General features: G+C 39.6%; 1 protein-coding gene across 3 annotated transcripts in view; it reads right to left on the bottom strand.

Moving 5' to 3' along the window:
* The window catches only part of LOC131490416 (piezo-type mechanosensitive ion channel component 2), a 470,949-nt gene that overhangs the window by 245,694 nt on the left and 204,040 nt on the right, over positions 1-21,215 (bottom strand). For all 3 annotated transcript variants that reach the window (XM_058692724.1, XM_058692725.1, XM_058692726.1), the window contains exon 4: positions 7,088-7,130. In XM_058692724.1, the coding sequence (XP_058548707.1) occupies positions 7,088-7,130 (43 nt within the window). The remainder of the gene's footprint in view (positions 1-7,087; positions 7,131-21,215) is intronic.

Below are 21,215 nucleotides of genomic sequence, written 5' to 3'. Positions count from 1 at the left end.
AATAAAGTCACATGCAATACTGTTACTAATAATCTAATTTGAGGTACCGTGCTGATTATACAGATTCATTAAGAATAGGCTCTCTGCTTTTTAAGTGAAAAAAAAAAAAGGGTGGAATATCAGTACAAGATTGTTATTTTAAAATAGGCAGCAATAAGACTTCCCAGAAAGTAGGAACTTTTATTTCTTTTGGCAAGTTACTTTGCAGGAACCTATTTACTTGCTAAAAAAGTTTCTTTTTTTTTTTTCTTTTTTTGCTCAGATGAAAAGTGCAGCTTTGGAAAGAGAAAGCCATTTCAGACCTTGCTCAGAGCTTATTGTGACAGATATTACAAGTGCCTTCTACCTCTGTCACAGTGACACCTCTTCTTTCCCCTAAATTATTAGCAAGGTGATTCTCTTTGGGCCCCAAACTGTGAGTCACAGTGACAAATGCCACTTCCAGGTGGAAACATTTAAGGGCCAGTATGCATTGCTGCAAGCTCTCCTTCCAGGCTTAAGCAAACTCAGAAGCGTCCTGTTGAGGCATAAGTGCCCCAAGATTGAAGCCGGAGAATGGCAGGCCATGTACAAGGCAAGCTGCCCTCTAGATCAATCTGGCCTCCTCATTAGACTTTGCCTGAGTGAGAAAGAAACATTTGTTGAAGCCCCTGAAAATGTGGGCCATTCCCTAGCTGATACATTTGCTTAGAACATGTGGAGTATCAGTGAATTTCCAAAGCCCCACCCATATGCATCACTTGAACAGAGATTAATGAAGGACTGTGTTTTGGAAACATTTACAATCATTAATTTAGACGATCTGCACAGGAAGCTGAGCTTCAGACTGAAGTCAAACTGTTAGGCACAGATTTTTTTTTTTTTATAATAACAACAAAAAACCCTATGTCTGCTTTTGTTATGCAAATATCAATATTGTAGCAGGGCTGAGAAGGCGGTAACGAAGGTCAGATCCAAGACATATGAACCTATACCTTTTGTACATTACAACACACTCCTATGCTGAAATCCTAAAATAAACTCTTGATATCCTCCACAGAGGGGCAATGTGGTTGTCTGCAAGGTGAAAATACACATTGTCACGAATTCAACCACATAAACTGTGACGATGTGTATTTACTCTGAGATAATGTATATAATCACACAGATTCCAGAAAGGAAATGGCTAAACACCATCTCACAGGCAAGTGTTCCTGCAAGGAGAGCAGGCAGGGCAGATCCCTTAGGTCTTGCTTTCGGTTACAAAACGTACAACAAAGGGCGTCTTAGCTTTCTTGTTCTTGGAGAAAACTTTGAAGCTTTAGCTGACTTAGTCACTTTTCTTTAGATGTGGCCACTTTAAAATAATCTGCTAGCAAATAGATTGATGGACAAACTTCAAAGGACACAGCTATGAAAAGATCAATATCTCTACACAATTTCTCTAAAGAACAAGATCGCTTCATTTAAGATATAATTGGAATTACCTTTAAGAGAAAGAAGAGGTTAAACTCCAGAAGAAAAAAGCACAGCCACATTTAACAGCACTGCTCGACAGTCTTTGCAACTGTAAATGCACAATAACCTCCAAAATCAATATTTGTTCTATATTTTAAAATGCTTGATGCGGGGTGCCTGGGTGGCTCAGTCAGTAAAGCGTCCAACTTCGGCTCAGGTCATGATCTCAGGGTTCATGAGTTCAAGCCCTGTGTCGGGCTCTGTGCTCACAGCTCAGAGCCTGCTTCAGATTCTGCGTCTCCCTCTCTCTCTGCCCCTCCACAGCTCGTACTCTGTCTCTCTCTCAAGAATAAATAAAACATTAAAAATTTTTTTAAATGCTTCCTGCAATGCAGAGAATACTCCCTGTGCATAAATGAGAAAACATAGGATAACATAGGAAAACACAAGATGACATTTTAAGGTGACACCTAAAGATCAGGATGATCACCCAGCTGAGATTACACGTTAAACAATAAAGTATCGTGCTTGATATATTCCTTAACAATATTTTTATCTGCACATTTGTTTGGAAGTATAACAATTTTAAGGAGGCATTGCAGCATGAACTTTATACTGCCTAGTTTTATTCAGATAAGAATATCCAATAAGATGGTGACTGGAGATTATATCCCCAGAGCTATAAGGACATGAAAAATAAAACAACACAACACAAAAGAGACCTATAATGAAGAATTTAGGGTGTTTTGGTGTAAAAATCCTCATCCTTGGAACCAGGCAAACCTGGAAATGAATATAGGTGAGTACTAATGCAAGTCAATGGCCATGACTATATGGGTAATTACTGGATTTCTTGAGTTTCTTTACCTGTGAGATGGCAACCACAGTCTATGGTGGGGGGATGGGTGTCAATAAATAATGGCCAGTTGCCTGTTTTTGTAAATAAAGTATTATTGGAATATAGCCATAATCACTGTCTGCGGCTGCTTTCTGCTAGAAGGCAAAATTTAGAGGTAACAGAAACTGTATGGCCTGTAAAATCTGCAATATTTACTATGTGTCCTTTATAGTAACCATTTGCCAATCTCTGGTCTGTGTGGTTGCTATATGGACTAGAAATTATTTAACATAGTGCTTGGTACACAGTAGCTGTTTCTTTAGATCATTATTCAAGTAAGGAGGGAAAGGTTAAGGTCATACAAATGTGTATGACAGAAACACGCAGAAAATGTTTCAACTGCCAAATCCTGTTGATCAGTGAATCCTTAATCATCTGAGAAGAAGCTCTTGCCCAAAGTGCTCTTGCTTCATGTAGTTGACAGCAAAGATCTTAACCTGTTCTTTACTCTTATGGGAAAATGATGCAGGATAAATGCAAATTAAATGGGCAGTGAGATGCCATTTCTCACCTATCAGACTGGCAAAAATCTCAAGTTTGACAGCATGTTCTGTTGATGAGGCACTGGGGAAATAATTACTCTCCTGCATTGCTAGTGGGAGTGCAAACTGTCAAAAGTCGAGAGAGTGAAACTTGGCAAAATTAGCAAAATTCCATATAAATTTACCCTTTGATTGTCCTTGGGAATCTAATCCCTAAGATAATCTGGCAAAAGCACAAGTGTGCACAGGGTTATTCATTACAGAGTTCTTTTGGAAGAGCAAAAGACTGGAAATAGCCTGAAGGTCCACCCACAGAGTACTGGCAAAGAAGGAGCTGAAGCAAGTTGCTTGTGATCCATTTTCTCCTGAATACGAAGGAGATACTGGGGTTGAGGGAAGAAGGTAAGTGACCTGGTTTAGGTTCTGTGTAAACATATTAACTAGATCACCGGGCAAACAGATTAATTAATTAGTTTTTCTTTCGCTAGGAAGAGAGTCCTCATCAATGGAATGTGTCAAGCAGGAAAGCCCTGGTTCAAGATGTTACAATAAACAAATCTTCAATCCATAGATGGATGAGTTATGACTCTTTGGAGAAGGTCACATTTCTTAGGCATAAAACTAGACATGTTGCAAAATCAAATGCTTCCTCCTACATGAGGGGCTTACAAATCTCATTAGAAACCTCAACTATCACTCTGGGTCAAAGGGGATAGAGCCGGTATGAAAAAGGACCTGAGGAGTCACATGGGCTATCCTGGATTTCTCCTTACATTACCAGTGTCCTTTGGTCATTTGAATCCCTGAAATGATTAGTAAAGCTTGATACTGGATAAGATCCCAGTCTCATCCTTTCTGCTGGCTCATCCACACAAAGGAGTGCCACCGGCAGGTTCATGGAGTGATGAATACCTATCGACATTGATGGGGAATGATCTCCACAATATACTCTCAAAGTGTAGAATAATGGGTATAATATGCCACTCTTCATGCAAGATAGGGCAAGGATACAGATACACACGAGGACTGGCTTGCACGTGTGAAAATAAACACCAAAAGGTTAAACCAAAAGCTAATAAACATGGTAATTGTAGAAGGAGGAAGGCGTGGGGCACAGGGGAAGAAGATGCATGTGACATTTCTCTGCAAACATGTTATACATATAAAAACAATATAATTGGTACATGGAGATATATACATGCGATGTATTCAAAAATGAAATGTTAAGGGGCGCCTGGGTGGCGCAGTCAGTTAAGCGTCCGACTTCAGCCAGGTCACGATCTCGCGGTCCGTGAGTTCGAGCCCCGCGTCGGGCTCCGGGCTGATGGCTCGGAGCCTGGAGCCTGTTTCCGATTCTGTGTCTCCCTCTCTCTCTGCCCCTCCCCCGTTCATGCTCTGTCTCTCTCTGTCCCAAAAATAAATTAAAAAAAAAAAAAAAAAACATTGAAAAAAAAAAATGAAATGTTAAAAATCCATTGACATTAAAAAGGTTCTGAAACAAATGAGCCAAGTTATATATAAAAAGTTAGACTACAATCACATAGAAAAAAACCTTAAGCAACTTTACTTTTACTTTTCATTCTTTGATTGCACATCCTTAATGTAATACAGAGTTAAGACAATGAAAATTTAATTAATTAATTAATTAATTTAATGTATTTATTTTACATTTTTGTTTTTTTGGAGAGAGGGAGAGAGCATGAGCACGAGCAGGGTGGGGGGAAAGACAGAGAGGGAGAGGGAGAGAGAGAGAGAATCTTAATCAGACTCCATGCCCAACACAGAGTCCAAGCCAGAGCTGGATCTCACAATCCTGAGATCATGACCTGAGTCAAAATCAAGAGTTGGACATTTAATCAACTAAACCGCCCAGGCACCCCAAGACAATGCAAGTTTTAAAGACTTCATTTAACATTCTTAGTATGAATTGTAATATTAGTGTATTATTTTAAAATTATTTTATATAATATTTTATATATACTATATATTATATATATATATACATTAAAATGAAATAAGTTTTGTTAAGAACCAAACAAAACTTTATTTTTCAGTGAAAAATAAAATAAATACAAATATAGTACCAGAGAAGTTAAAAATTCTGTAAGGCTACATTTGATCTGGAAATAATGTATGAATTTAGGGTATTTTTTTAATTAAAAAAAAAGTATTTTCTATCTCTAACATGTATTGAATAAACTGCCCGGAAACAATGATAGTCTAGAAATGATGGGCATCCCAAGTATTTAGATTGTGATTTCAAAATACCACTCTCCACAAAGAAAGTAGGGCTCCTTGGAAGAATGCGTGACTCCGGGTCCGGAATACCAGATGGGGTTGTACATAGAACTGTACTAGGAACATGGAAACTATAAAAGACTGATGGTCCTGTGTCAAAAGGACAAAAAGCCAAGGTGAAGTTGTTCCCAGTGAGTGAAAGGGAACATGCTGAATTGACATGAAATAGAATGAATAGAGACACAATCCCACAAACAGACAAATCCAGAACGTGAGACATTCTTCAAGACAACTGACCTAGTTTCTTGATAAGTCAATGACATGAAGAAAACAAAATGAAGTTGGTAGGGAATTGTTGTCTGTGATGTAACAACAAACAGGAATGTGTGTGCTTCAATAGCACCCTGATTCAAACCAGTACCTTTAAGATGGCATTTTTGAGATCATCAGGAAATGGAAGCGTTGATACCAAGGGCTTTTTTTTTTTTAAGTTTATTTATTTTTGAAAGAGAGAGAGAGAGTATGAGCTGGGGAGGAGCAGAGAGAGAGGAGACAGAGAATCCCAAGCAGGCTCTGTGCTGTCAGTGCAGAGCCCAATTCGGGGCTAGAACTCATGAATCCCAAGATCATGACCCGAGCCGGAAGTCAATTAACCAACTGAGTCACCCAGGCTTCCCGCCATGGACTTAGTGTTATTTGCATTTGGTATGATGGTATTATGATTCTGGAAGAAAACACCCATTTTTTTTTTCAGAGATGTATCCTCAACTTATGTAGGGAAAAAGTGACACGATGTCCGAGGTTTTCCCTAAAATAGACAAGAAAAAGAAAACAGACAAAAGAAGTATCCAGCTTCCCACTGAAGCTGGATAATGACTTTCAATTTATTATTTTCACCCCTTTGCTTATGTTTGCTGTTTGCCATTAACATGAAAGAAGAATCAAGAGAGAGAAAGATACTTTGGGAAAAGACTTCACACAAAATGAAAGAATGATAGGATTTTCCATTCTCTGTTTTAAGTTGGCCCATGATATTTGCCTATCTCAAGCCAACCTCGTGCAATAACCTTCAGAATAAACCACAAAGATTTACGGGGAGACCAACAGCGATGGTGCTGATTTTTGGTGGAAGTTTAAGTGGAGAGAGAAATAAATCTCTAAATCAAATAACAAATGATACAGGAAATGCCACCATAGTTAGCCTGGCGAGGAGCTATTCTTATTGTCTCTTGTTAACGGAGAAATGCATTTTAAAGTATTTTATTATTTCTCTAAGCATTCTGGCAGCTTGATTAATACACCTAAAAACACATTTCCAATGTGATAAAAAGAACTAGTCAAAATCTGCTTTTAGAGTAAAAAATAAAATAAAGTCACTTTCCTCTATTCCAATAAGTTGTACCGACCTGGGAAGCTCCATAATAGACACCAAATGAGAGACATCTGTCACACAAGCTGCCCCTCAGTTCCAAGGCAGGTTGGTTAGCAACCTTATTAACCCTACCTCTACTTTGATGGTATAATAAGTCCATTTTGTTTTCTTTTGCGGAGATGCTGGTGTGGGAGTGCTTTTAGCTAGGAGAGACATGATCTCAGCTTCTAACTTGCAGCGACTAAGATCTAACAGTTGTGATGATTGGAAAGGTGTCAATATCAATGTACATTTCTTTGTGCTAAAACTGTACAACTAATGGGACACGAGCGGTGATAAAGGTAGAAAAGAGCAAACGACTTCCCATAATTCTCCAATTCGACAACTCACGTTTGATGCTGTTTCCTGATTTAAGAGACATTTTCATATAAATTCCTCCATCTGATCTCCATGTTCACCCTGCAGGCTGGCAGGAATTTTATCATTCAAAGGGCTACTTTACAAGGAAACAGAGGCTCTGGGGGCAAAATGATGACTTCCTCATGGGCATAGAGTCCCTACAGCAGTGGTGACGAGACCACTGATCTATCATCAGTAAATTACTTAGAGTGAAATAGGACAGGAGAACCGAAAAGTGAAGCCATGCTAAATGCTGCTTACCTTTCAAAGCCAATCTGCCGAAATGTCTTTTCCCATGTTGAGCCTGTAAACGAGACGAAAGAACATAATTAACTGATGTACCTCAAGCATGCAGTTAGTTTTGTCCTCTTTTTGCACACCCTGGTAGATACTTGGCTTTACAGTTACATGGGATGAGTTTTCCCTCAAACGCATCGTTCCCACCGCCAGTCCCCAAATGGCCCTTTTAGAGAACATTCCACACAATGAACAAGTGACAAAGCTCTACCTCCCTTTCCTCTGGTTATACTGTAGGCCACAAAATCACACTCTAAGAGTCCGAATGCATCAGAATAACAGGAGTAAAACTCTTCTGTCTAAATTAACGCAACAGCATCTTGTAAGTTGTAGTCTCTAAAATTCAACTTTTAATTTCATGTGGCACATGGAAAGCAAGATGGCGCCCTCAAGGTCTAATTCATTAAACATCAGGCCTTTATCTCACCAGTGTTGAAGCACAAGGATGAACAGTTCTTTCTTTTTAAAGCTAAACATTTAAATCAGAAGTCTCTTGCATGCAAAACATACTGTTTCCAGTGACATGATTTAAAGAGTAGTATATCCAAATCCATAAAAGAACAGCTGGGCTTTAAAAAAAGATTTTCTATAATATTTTTCATGTAATAATTCTTCCCTACCTTATAGGTATAATAATTTCCTGAGAACCTGATAGACAGAAGAGTGCTAAATTTTTTGTTTTTTATCAAAGACCACTTTAATAAAAACTGCATTAATAGAAGTTCAGGGTTTGTACTAACTCATGGTTTGACGATTTACATGAGTCAGTGGCAAATACATTTTGAGTTCAGCACTCACTCACTTAGCCCTAAATTCGTGAGTTATGCTTTGCATTAGCTTGTTAATCACAGCAGATAATCACTGCCCTTCTGTACAACTGATTTCTGCAAACAGGAAATGGGAGATTCAGCACTGGGTCTCCAGAGGCAGATAAAGTCTACCCTGTTTGTTTTCCCCCAAGTCACAGCGAACTACGATAGTGCTGTATCTCTTTCTGGAGAATTCGGCTTCAGATGCTTTACTGTCTGGTGGCAACTCAGCGTCTCCTAGGGTTAGGCTTCCTGGAAAGGCAGGGGATTATACAGTGGTTTCCCTGGGCCCTCTCTGAAGACTGAGTCCCAAGAGAGCATGAATATGATGTTTGCCTTCGGTTCATATACTTGGTTATGATGAAGCATTTTAAACAAGTATTCTACATAATAAAGGACTACATTTTTGTTATGAATTATGAGCACACATGCACACACACACACACACACACACACACACACAAAGATTTAAAGCAGATTCAGGCTTATCTCTTTGGATGAAGTCACTCTTATCCAATTGAATTCCAGTATGCTTTGTGGAGTAAAAGTAGGAGTCGTGGAATTTTAGTTAACCAGCCCAGGAATGTCCATGGCTCCTCATCCAGGGGAGTGGGCCCATATGAATGTCATCTGTCCTGTGAGTCACAGGCAATTCAAAATCCCTATCTCAGGAATTCTTGGAAGACAATTATCCTGCCCCTGAGATACTAGCAATTAAGACCCTGGCAAAACATAACAGAACCTGAGTCAGAAACCACACTGTATTCAAAGACAGCTGGCAACAGCCTGGCCCAAACAGAGAAGTGGGAGAGATTAAGAGTCTCCTGCCAAGTGAGAACCAGACAGTCTGAGCTCAGACCGAGTGGCAAGGGTCTAGGGGAGGCTGAAGGGATTCATGAGAGGGTCCGGACGCTATTCTCGTTGACCTGCTTCCGGTGAGAAACAAAGCACCTCTACATTTTTTTGTACATTTTCATTTTTTTTGCCCAGATCTGCTGCGTGCATCCCTAAACTCATTTTTTAAATACATTTTTAAGAAAACTCCCCTTTTTAATAGATCTATTATCTATTATCAGGCTCTATTATCTATTATCAGGCTCTTAAAACATGAAACTTTAGTTAAGAAATAGGTTCCAGGGGCGCCTGGGTGGCTCAGTGAGTTAAGTGTCCATCTTTGTCTCGGGTCAGGATCTCGCAGTCCGTGAGTTCAAGCCCCGTGTCGGGCTCTGTGTTGACAGCTCAGAGCCTGGAGCCTGCTTCGGATTCTGTGTCTCCCTCTCTCTCTGCCCCTCCCTCCCCCAAAAAAATAAACTTAAAAAAGAAAGAAATAGGTTCCCTCTTCACATTTCTTAGTAAACTCACTCAAATAAGCAGAACAAGATAAAAGTTTTTGGTGCAAGACTCCCAGCACTCCTTGGAATAAGTTTTCTTCAGCCACTCAACCAAGCACAATAGAGATGGTTGAAAAACGACTTCCTTCTAGTGGCTAGATACTAACTTAATTGATACTTTGAGCATCTTACCTACAACTGGCATTCATCATTGTTTGCTGTGGATACTCTACTAATCATCTTACTGTGTTCGTTATACGACCGAATATATTAAAATACGGTTTCTGCCCTCCAACACCACATACCCTGGAGGTTTGGGTTTTTATGTCTTTTGTGAGCACTTAGTCATGATGAAATGAGAAACACACAATAAATGAAACAGACATATCCAGATCCCTCTGGCACCAGGAATATTTTTGGCAGCTCATTATTCAGTTGTTGGGGAATTCTTTTAAAGCCATTAACCATGTTTTACATGGTAAGGTAATATTATTCTCCTTTGCTGGAGCGGTCCAACAGGGAGAGAGAAAAGTAGGGAAAACAAAAGTAGCTGGCAGACTTCCTTGATTCAACACTTTTCAAATGAGATTTATAATATGGAGAAGTCTAAAACATGTTCCATTCTTCAAGGGAAAGCAAAGGACAGCAACAACAAAAAGAAAAATATATGGCGTAGAATATCAGATACAAAGCCTAGGGGCATTTTTCCTTTCTGATTGTAGATGGAGTCAGAAATAATGAATTAGGATTCTTTAGTTCTAAAAATCGCCCTTGATAGCACCAACATCCAACAGCAGAACTGAAGTCTGGAATGGGGTATGACAGCGTCCAGAAGCTGCAAACAAACCAAGACTCAAGGCCATTCAGTCTGTACAGCAAGTTCCCGAATCTATGCTGTGTGTGCCCAAGGTTAACAAAATGCCCTGTAGCATCCTGCAGCACAGACTCTCCAAGGGAGGCACCACCATGCAGAGAAGTGCAGGACATTTCCTCCTTGAAGAAATGAATCAACCATTGCTCCTTTACAGAACAAACAAAACACTATCCATTCTCTCTCTCCCTCTCACCCCCATTTTCCAATTGGCATCTGAAGATCCAAGTTCCCGTTCGTTCCATAAGAGAAAGAAGTTATGGAAACTTCTTTTCTTGGGAACCATCTTCCCCAAGCCAAATGGGTGGGTTCTGCTGGGGCTCCCTGGCCCAGGAGGCAGGGAAATCTAGATTTGGGGCCACAGGGTCAACGTTCTGAACTTCCTCACTAATTGCTTTGTCATCCTGTCTTCTTGCCTTTCCATCCTTCTTCACCTTCCTTTCCTTACTCTCCTTGCTATCATTTGTCTCTCACCCTGATCTGGCCTCAGTATGGAATTCAAAACAATTTTTTAATTTTACAAAGTTTTCTGTGTCTGGTTATTAATTTCAGAAGCATGTGAGAGCCTCCAGTAGAAGATATATCATCAAACACCTTCCCGTATGATCTTTCATCTAGGACCTGTGAGTTTCCAAAACTATGTTAATTCTGTTTAGCACTCAGCATGACCCCTAGGAGTGCGATTTATACAAATATACATAGACAGAAGGCCACACGCCAAAATGTAACCTGAAGATGATGGGACGGGGTCGATTAATTTTGACGTCTTCAAATTTGTTTATTAGTAGTAGTGTAAAATCGCAGGGCTGGGCCTGTTGTTTGAAACCAGCCATTCAAGTTCCAGGGTGTCCAACAGGTCCCTTTCAGTTCGTAATTTTCTGTTTTTCATAGACGTCAATTTACGTCCTTCTGTCATAAATTGGTCACTCGCTTTATTATGTTTCCTCAGCGATTACTTTTATCAGTCATTCTTTCAATCTGTTGCTCAATTTCTAATACAAAAAGAAAGTAACATGATTTTTCCTACAGGCTTCATAATGCACTGGTAGACCTGGTGGCCATATGGGGCAGAGATTTTCTTCCAACTGAACAGTTTTAGCCCAAGTATGTCTCAGATGTTGAGAGCCACTTGAACTTGGACCTACACCTCTGCTTTTTTTTTTCCAAAATAATTAGCAGAAAAGGACTAATAATTCATAGAAGTGGTAGATGTTTGCCAGCACATTCCTATAAAAATGGAAGTACTTTTTATATATCGCAGGGGCCGCCAGGCAGCTGAACGTGTGGCCTGGCACAGAATTCGGTGATCAAACACAAATACCAGGAAATTAGACCGCTTACAAGTTTTCTGGTGGAAGCTTCATTTACGTTATTTTTAACTCCTGAGAGATGTTCACATCTATGCCACAAGTCAAGATTGTACCATGCATCTAACGTTGAACATAATGTGAAATTCTAGGAGAAAAATAGATTCTTCTCAGTTGGCCAGCAGTGACAGTTCACTTTGCAAATATGAAGATGCTCTTGGGTTGAACTGTAGCTAAAAATCTCTTAAACCACAGAAATGGCTGTTATAATGAATGATATGAACCCAAGTAATGCAATTTTCCCAGCCACTGAGCATGCCTGTAGCACTCTGGGTTACATGGTGAGAGATCCGTCAAATTTTCGGCATCCTAACTCCCAGATGAGATTTGCTATTAATTGGTTAAAAGTCATTGTAAAAGATAAAGAAAAAAAATTCTTCACCATCCCTTATTTAATAATTTTCATATTAAATGACATGTATTTTCTAAAATATCATTTTCCCCTCCACCTAATACTCTTGTAATGCCCATCATGTCCTGCTCTGTCGTGTAAATAGGTGACACACCACTTTATGTACACAGTAAGTGTCATTTAGTTGCATACTTTGGTTTTTATTACATTTACCCTTTGTCAGTTCTTTTCGTAATAAGTCTTTTTTTTTAATTTAAAAGAAATTTATTTTTAAGAGAGGGGGAGAGACAGAGTGAGAGCAGGGGAGGGGCAGAGAGAGAGGGAGACAGAATCTGAAGCAGGCTCCAGGCTCTGAGCAGTCAGCAGAGAGCCCGATGCGGGGCTCGAACCCACGAGGTGCGAGATCATGACCTGAGCCAAAGTCGGACACTCAACTGACTGAGCCACCCAGGCACCCCCATAATAGGTCTTAATTTTCCATCATCTAGAGATGATCACTCATGAGTGGTAAGGGTCAGAATTCATAATTCTCACGAACAATATGGTGGCATATATAGAACACATCATCAACAGTATGTTTTTCAAAATAAGTGACTTTATTTTTTCCCTTATTTGTAAAATAATATATAGTTGACCCTTGAACAATGTGCGGGTTAGGGGTGCTGACCCACGTGCATTTGAAAATCCACATATAACTTTTGACTTCCCAGTAACCTAGCCACTAATAACCTATTACTGACCAGAAGCCTTACTGATGACATTAACACCTATTTTGTATGTTACCTGTGTTCTATGTTGTGTTCTTACAATAAAGTAAGCTAGAGAAAAGAAAATGTTATTAAGAAAATCGCAAGGAAGAGAAAATACATTTACAGTATTGTACTGCATTTACCAAAAAACATCCATGTATATGTGGACCCGCACAGTTCAAACCTGTGTTGTCATTAAAGGGTCAACCAACCGCAGATCATCACAAAACATGAAAATACTTATAATCTTTTATTTTTGCATTAACACCCACCCCCATGCTAAGACTCTCACATTCATACCTGCACATATAAACTAAGGGTCATCCTATTTTGAAAACTGCTTTAATCACTTAGTAATATGTAATATAGCTTTTCCGTGTCAATAAATGTAGGCATGTAATCATTTTATTGCCCATATAATATTCTATAATTTTTCAAAAAAAGTAAGTCCTTATTAATATGTAAACTATATCTATATTTTTGCTAATACCATAAGCATGTGTTAAATACCTTTTTACATATATCTTAAACATTTGTTCAATTAATACTTAAGATAAATTCCTAAAAGTAAGAGTTAATGTATCATGATCTATGCATATACATTAACATGTATTAATATACATTGTATATATATATATATATATACTGCATATTAAAGTATATACATATATTATATATACATGTGTATATTTGATAATATTAATCAAAAATTTACCCCCAAATTTTATTCAGATACATGTAACTGACTGAATTCCTTTTACCTTCTATAAAACATTTTAACTTACATTTTTGTAATTAGTAATGAAATTCAATAAATTTTCCTAGGTATTTAAGATTTTAATATTTTCTATTATGAATCGCTTATTCACGCTCATTGTCCATTTGCCTATTAGATGTTTGTCTTTTATCCAATTGATTTATAACAACACTTTATATATTAGGGTTCATAATCCCAAATACAGTATGTCTGCAGGAAATAATTTGCTTTTTAGACTAAAATGTTGAATACCTAATCATTTTATTTTCCTGAATAGAATTGATGACTGTTAGCATTATTAATTAATTTCTATCATTTTAGCTTTTTCAGTCTCTCAATTTGAAAGTTTGTTGTTGCCTCAGTAAGTAGGAACAAATATTACATTTGTGTTTTTGTATCCAAATATCTCATGTCCAGGAGGTTTTGAAGGAGCACCATACATGTTTCATGCTGTCATCTGAGCTGACTGGTCAGTATGCGACAAAATCCATTACCCGTATTCATTCTTTGTGGAGATTAAGACTAGCCTATTCAGACATAGTCAACAAGTCTATTCACAAATATGCCACTCTCCTCTATGAATGGAGGCTGTTACAACACGTGAAAGATTTTCTTTTGAGAAACTATCTTCAAAGTACTCTAAAATGAAATGTACCTCCTAAATAATGAATCCCCTCATCAAAGAATGGATTTTTAAAATGAATTGTTGAGCACAAAATTTCTGGTTTAAGATTGGCTCTAGGGTGCCTGGCTGGCTCAGTCAAGGGAGCATGTGATTCTTGATCTCGGGGTCGTGGATTTGAGCCCCACGTTGGGTGTAGAGATTACTTAAAAAAAATAAAATCTTTTTTTAAAAAAAAGATTGGATCTGATTGGCAGCCTGTGATGTCTCTTCTACCAACTTCCAGGGAACTCATACACACACACACACACACACACACACACACACACACACACAAAGTAAATCTATTTTCAAGGATCTAAGAGGAACTTTCACAAGTAGGTCAACTGAACTGAATTGTGAAACTCAGCATGTAGTGTTCTGTGCATCTGTTTCCCATGGTTACCAAACAAACCACTTGGCCCTTCAGAAGGTAAAAACATGTTCCATTCTCTTCCCACCATACTCCTCCTGGTTCAGAAACACAGATCCATACAGAACAGGAAGTGGTAGTGTGCCTTCCCTGCACACAGTGCCTCTGAGGAGGCCAGATTTCTGGCCCTGTCATTGTCACCATCACCCTGCCCTTCCCTGCCCTTCCTGCCTTCTAGATCTTTCCACATCCACTCCAACCCTCAGAAACAATTGACACCAGGAGTGTTTGTGTGTGTATGCATGTGTGTGCACGTTCACATGTGTGGAAAGTGATTGACAGGAGGGAAGGGACCCAACCCTCTTGGCTCAGTGTCTTTTCGGGCACATAGTCCTTATCAGGGAAAAGTTATAGGAACACTTAGGATCTGAAAATACTTGGTAATTACCCATTCTGAGAACTACAAATAGCCTAAACATGCAATGATTATAAAATGTTTAAATACACTATTTTACAAGGTAGGATACTATATGACTTTAAAACTTAAAAAAATGTTTTTTTACATTTTATGTATTTTTGGTAGACAGAGAGAGACAGAGCACACTTGGGGGAGGGGCAGAGAGAGACGGAGACACAGACTCTGAAGCAGGCTCCAGGCTCCACGCTGTCAGCACAGAGCCTGACGTGGGGCTTGAACTCACAAACCGCGAGATCATGAACTGAGCCAAAGTTGGACGCTTAACTGACTGAGCCATCCAGGCGCCCCTAAAACTTAAATTTTAATAGAAATTGATGAGATAATGAGACTCAGAATCTTTATATAACCTAATTGAAATCATAGCTGATGTGATGTCCCATTCATTCAAATCCAGGTTTCCACGATGCCAAATTATTTTTGCTGCTTCTTCAGCAAGTGTGTTTAGAGACATAAGATCATCAGGGATGGCGATTGGGGGAAATTAATTAATTTTTAAAGAGCAGTTTCAGAAAGATGATCCAGTTAAGAAAAAAAAAGTTAAATGAATGTAAAAAGAGGGGGAAGAGGGAATCAAATGTAGTAGAGGGACCAATTTTGATAAGAGGGCATTCACATATTTTTAGCTGTTGGATAAGACAGGTAACGTGTGTAGCAAAGTCTCAGTAGAATTACAGAAAAGATCGTGCAGAAAAGGAGTGATTGAGAACTACATGGATGGTCAGGAAGTGGAGGTGGTGAGGGCAGACTTCTTTTAAAAGCCAGGCCTTTTTTTGGGAATGCAAGCTGGTGCAGCCACTCTGGAAAACAGTATGGAGGTTCCTCAAAAAACTAAAAATAGAACTACCCTACGACCCAGCAATTGCACTACTAGGCATTTATCCACGGGATACAGGTGTGCTGTTTCAAAGGGACACACACACCCCCATGTTTATAGCAGCACTAACAACAGTAGCCAAAGTACGGAAAGAGCCCAAATGTCCATCGATGGACAAATGGATAAAGAAGATGTGATATATGTATACAGTGGAGTATTACTCAGCAATCAGAAAGAATGAAATCTTGCCATTTGCAACTACGTGGATGGAACTAGAGGGTATTATGCTAAGTGAAACTAGTCAGAGAAAGACAAATATCATATGACTTCACTCAAATGAGGACTTTAAGAGACAAAACAGATGACCATAAGGGAAGGGAAACAAAAATAATATAAAAACAGGGAGGGGGACAAAACATAAGAGACTCACAAATATGGAGAACAAACAGAGGGTTGCTGGAGGGGTTGTGGGGGGGGATGGGCTAAATGGGTAAGGGGCATTAAGGAATCTACTCCTGAAATCATTGTTGCACTCTATGCTAATTTGGATGTAAATTTTAAAAAATAAAATATTACATTAAAAAAAATAAATAAAAGCCAGGCCTTTTTGAGGTGGGGAGGGGTGAGAAGGGGGTGGGAGGAGCCAGGTCATGGACAACGTGGCTCCTTCAGGTTAAGCTGTATGGAGGTCCTAATAAACTAAAGCAAGGATGAAGACACAGACAGGAAGGACACTGCCAGATTCCAAGGTAGCCAGGAGAGAAGGCTCTGAGCAGGCAGAGGACTCTGAGACCACAGGAGACAGACGAGGGAGAATCCGTGGACTGTGTCTGCAGTAGAGGCCACGTAGGATGCCGGGCAGTTCGGACAGCACTCTTTAAAGAAGGAAGGGAGCAGGAAATGTAAGCGATGGATGCACAAAAAAGCATCCTGGTTGATTGCCTCCTTCAAGAACTGCAGACACTACACATCCATATATAGGTTACTTTCTTCAGGGAGTGATATTATGTAGAACACTGAAATTACACAAATGAGAAGATACTTAAGGATCTGGCCATGTTCTTTACTATGAAGAACGACCTTCATTGTGGAAAGCTTAGAATGAAGGGCTACCTCTGAATTGGTCTCGTGATATGCTCTGAAATTGACTTTAAAAATAAAATAATGTGTCAGTTCCCTAGTTAGCCTGAAACTCTTAGATGCTCTCATAAAATTCCCGTCTGCCCATTCTTTTTTTAAAAATTTTTTTAGTGTTTATTTATTTTGGAAGGAGAGAGAAACAGAGCATGAGTGGGGGGCGGGGAAGCAGAGAGAGAGGGAGACACAGAATCCGAAGCAGGCTCCAGGCTCTGAGCTGTCAGCACAGAGCCCGATGTGCAGCTTGAACTCACAAGTCATGAGATCATGACCTGAGCCAGAGTCAGACGCCTAACCGACTGAACCACTTACGCACCCCATCCTGCTCATTCTTACAGGAACTTCATGATATGGCTTGACATAAAAATTTAAGGAGATAAGATCTAATCAATTAATGAGTGGAAAATCACTAGAAAGTGCTAACTGTTAAAATTCACAGTCTGCTATCCACCCCTGAGGGTGTTCAGCTTTAGGGAACACGGTAGGTCACAACATTGTGAAAATTCAAGAGCAGCTCATCAGAGGTAAGGCCTGAGTTGTAGCAGGAGACCAAGTTGGAGTCACCTTAAAAAAAGGCGTCAGGAGCCTGGCAATCTTGGGTCTGTATATGTCACATCTTCATAAATTAATATTTAATTCACATGCCCTTATTTTCTAGGCCTCAAATATAAAATTTTACATGTCAGAGTCAATGACACACAGCTTGTCTCCTTTCTTAAACTAGTCTGCTATTTTGTATACGTTGACCAGACGGCTCCACCGAAGCTAACTTCTCTCCATTTTGGGGTGTTGGTTTCCTCTCAAAACCAAAGACGAAGTATCTGAAATTTCAGCAGGGCCGATCGCAGTAACTCAGCTCCAGCAGCAAAATGACTTTAGCCTTGAATCCCTTCTCCAATGCCTGCACGGTCAGCCATGATGCTGGTATACTCACTTTGGGTCCTCAGGTTAGTCAAGGCATCTCTACAATGCGATCAGCAGCATCTTCACACAAATCCAGACAAATGTAGACAGTTGGTAGCCTCTACATTATAAGGCTCTTGGCTAGCATTTCAACGTACGATGTCACAATGCAGGCGGCACCGAGGAGCCTGAGAACCTTAATTGCATGAATAACCACAGCCCAATTTCTCCTTACACACACACACACACACACACACACACACACACACACACACAGATTTCAACAAAGGCATACATTAAAATGTAGAGCAATTAACGTCAGCATTTCTCTTCTTAATTTGGTACATCACTGTGTTTTGTGGTTGGTTTCACGATATCATGTTGTACATACTTTTCCTTTTAGCGCACGTTTGCCAAAACTCTCCTAACATTATCGCAGGGGAAAGGCGCAGAATGTGTCTTTAGGTTAAACCAATAAATAACTTTATTCGTTTACACTTAAGCACTTCACAAAGAGCTTACCAAGCTTATAAAAGTTTTCAGGTTGGTGTTTATGAGGCTGTCCCTGAAAGATACACGTGAGAACATGAATTGTGTGCGAGAGATCTTGTCACTTCCTGCGCTACTGGTCCCAGGGGTATGCCACATGTGCAAGGTAGGTGGCGGAACAATGAAACGCAAAGTTGACCCATGAGGTCTTTTATAACACAACTGTATTTTCTCCACTAAAAATGCACTTACAGTATTCTTCTGAGAAAAGGAAGAAGAAAACAGAGTTATTTCAGGTTTCTTATTTGCCAGTATTTATAGAACACTGGCAAGCATCTCAGTGGAGGATGCTTAGTTTCGTAGGATGAGGATTTTCACTTTTATGTGCCTTTGGGCGTCTTTTATAACATTACAGTTCCTTTGTATGGTTTGTGGCTTTCTTTACGCTAACTACAAACTTCCCATTGCCAGAAGCGTATGCCAAAGACTGATGTTCACTTGTAAAAACAGAATAAACACTGGCGGACATTTTGATAGCTGGAAATTTTATGAAAAAGAAAAACTGATGAAGCATATGTAGCTTAAAATTGCAATAGCAGCAATTGAGTTGTTTCCTCTGAGCATGGATCAACTATAAAGTGCAGACAAAAGTCCATAATACCTATTTATTATATGGAGTGCTGGGTAGCTTGTAGTTCTTCATTTTTAATACAGTTGATATAAATTTTATCATGTCATAAAACATTTAATGTATGTAGAAAAACCTCCTCTCATTGTCATACATTTAAAAATTTTTATTTCAAGATTACCTTATTCCTGAGAACACTGTATATTTCTAAATGATTCATTCTGTAATTATTTAAGTTATCTTTGCTGTTAAATGTCACCTATTATCTTTGGGTTAATACGGTAATAAAATCCAGTCGTTATTTAATAATACCTGTGAAAACAGGTAAAAGTAAGGTATTCATTCAAAGTATTCAATAGGCTTTATGAAGCCCTATTACATGCTAAGCAGTGGTAAGAGAGCAGCAAATGTGAATCTTACATTTACTGGGGGGAAAATAACAAAAATCAGGCTATACACATATACATACATATACATGCATACATACTATGGAGAAAATAAAGAAGAGAGTAGGGTTAGGGAGATAAAAGTGTCACAGATTTAAAAGGGTAAATCTTTAAGAGGATTTAAGGATAAAAGTGCTAAGTACATAAATGAAGAATTTATTTATAGTGAAGTGAAATTTTTATGTTTGTAAATTTTTTTGAGCCACATTCAAGGTGGGTGAAGAATCAAAACTAAAGTTTGACTTTGTGGTGCCCTTCCTTCATTCGGCTAGCCACTTCCTCTGCAACTGGCTGCCCGTTTTACTTAGAGAAACACTAATACTGATTTTTTTCATTTCAGATATTAGGAAATACGTCCTCAGGACCCCCTCTCTGATTCAGTTTGCATTCGAGGGTAGAGACCTGTAATGGGAAAGGTACAGAAAACAAGTGTCTTCCAATGGCAGCTTGAGTTGAGGATGCAGAAGGTCACGGTCTGACCCTCAGAGACATTTGTTTTGGGCTGATCACAGCCTGGGGAGCAGGGGTGAGCTGGAGGTAGCTGGCACCGGCTCAGGGTCTCTTCCTAACTCCCTGGTCAGTCGCATCATGTTCGCAGCTTGGGGTCACCCAGGGCTAGGGTATTTATGCCATGGAAATCAGTGACTACTACAAAGCAGGTGGTCTTCCTTGAATATCTGGTTGAATGTCAACTTCCCCAGTGCACCACTAGATGGGACATATTTAGGTGGCCGTCTTAGCACCTGCAAAGGCTCAATTCAATCAGGCAGATGGACTACGTCAAAAGAGGGGGCTTTGAAAATCCGAGTCCAATAAATCAACTAGAGAGGAAAGCAGGTTCCAATGAACCCAACTAGGTAGAAACCTCCATAATCCAGACTCTCATTGGAGGCCAAATTGTGCGCTTCCCCCTCTAATACTCTGCTTTTAGGAAAAAAGAAATAACTGAAACAAACTGGACGCCAGATTTAATGAAAAGAACAGAGTCTGGGCTAATTCCTGCACCTTAAGCAAATACCCTCATCCTCTCTCCAGCACCAGCTTGCAAAGTTGAACAGGCAACATGACTTGAGATGTTCTTGCTGGAGCAGGAAGACAAGAGCTTCCCTCGAAGATCTGCAATAAGCAGGAGTCTACAAGGCCAACCATTAGCTGACTAGAAAATACAAACTGGACACACTAAGGAACTAGTCTTTATTTTTCCTGAGGTCTTATTGGAAACAACTAAGCAACTATGTAGTCTGACAGCTAAACGCACAGGCCACACCGCACTCCTCCAATCTGCTTCTGTGAAAGAAACAATGAGAATGTTTTCTTCCTGAAGATCTTTCACTTAGTAGCCACCAGGAAGGAGGGGCAGGCATATGCTTGTCATCTGGGTCACACACAGGAGAAGGCGGCAAGCTACAAACTTCCCGAATGTCCTTCCTGTGCATCCTCTGTTCTCCCCAGAGACTGGTAGCCACTTTTCCAAGTATTGTTATCTGACTCTCACAGACGTCACGATTTTTTCTTAACTTTTTTTTTTTTTTTTGATGAGATCCCTTTCAAAGCTTGAGTTCTTGGCTCAAAAATGCATCTGTGGGGGTGCTCTGTCTCCCACACAGAAACTTGAAATTGGTTAGATGGGGAGCTCCATGGGGAGTTTCCAGGCCCCCCCCATAGGGTTCCTCTGGCTCCGCCCCCCTACCCCCGTACCCCCCAGGCCATGGGGAGAGGCTGATGTAAGACAGTTCCGGAGCAGCCAAGCCTATCCCTCAGAATCATGCTTTTTACTGATAAATACTGTGAACACTACATTCGCATTTAAGAATGTCTGACTAATTTCTTGGCACAAAGCAGAATCCCCGAGTTTTAAATTTGAACCAGCTGAAAAGCAATCAATACCCATTTAAATAATGCAGCAAATATCAGACATTTTAAATGT

The sequence above is a fragment of the Neofelis nebulosa genome, chromosome 11 (assembly GCF_028018385.1).
Source record: "Neofelis nebulosa isolate mNeoNeb1 chromosome 11, mNeoNeb1.pri, whole genome shotgun sequence".
NCBI classification, from domain to species: domain Eukaryota; kingdom Metazoa; phylum Chordata; class Mammalia; order Carnivora; family Felidae; genus Neofelis; species Neofelis nebulosa.
Note: the sequence above shows the minus strand (reverse complement) of the source record. Positions and strands in the feature narration are given on the sequence as shown.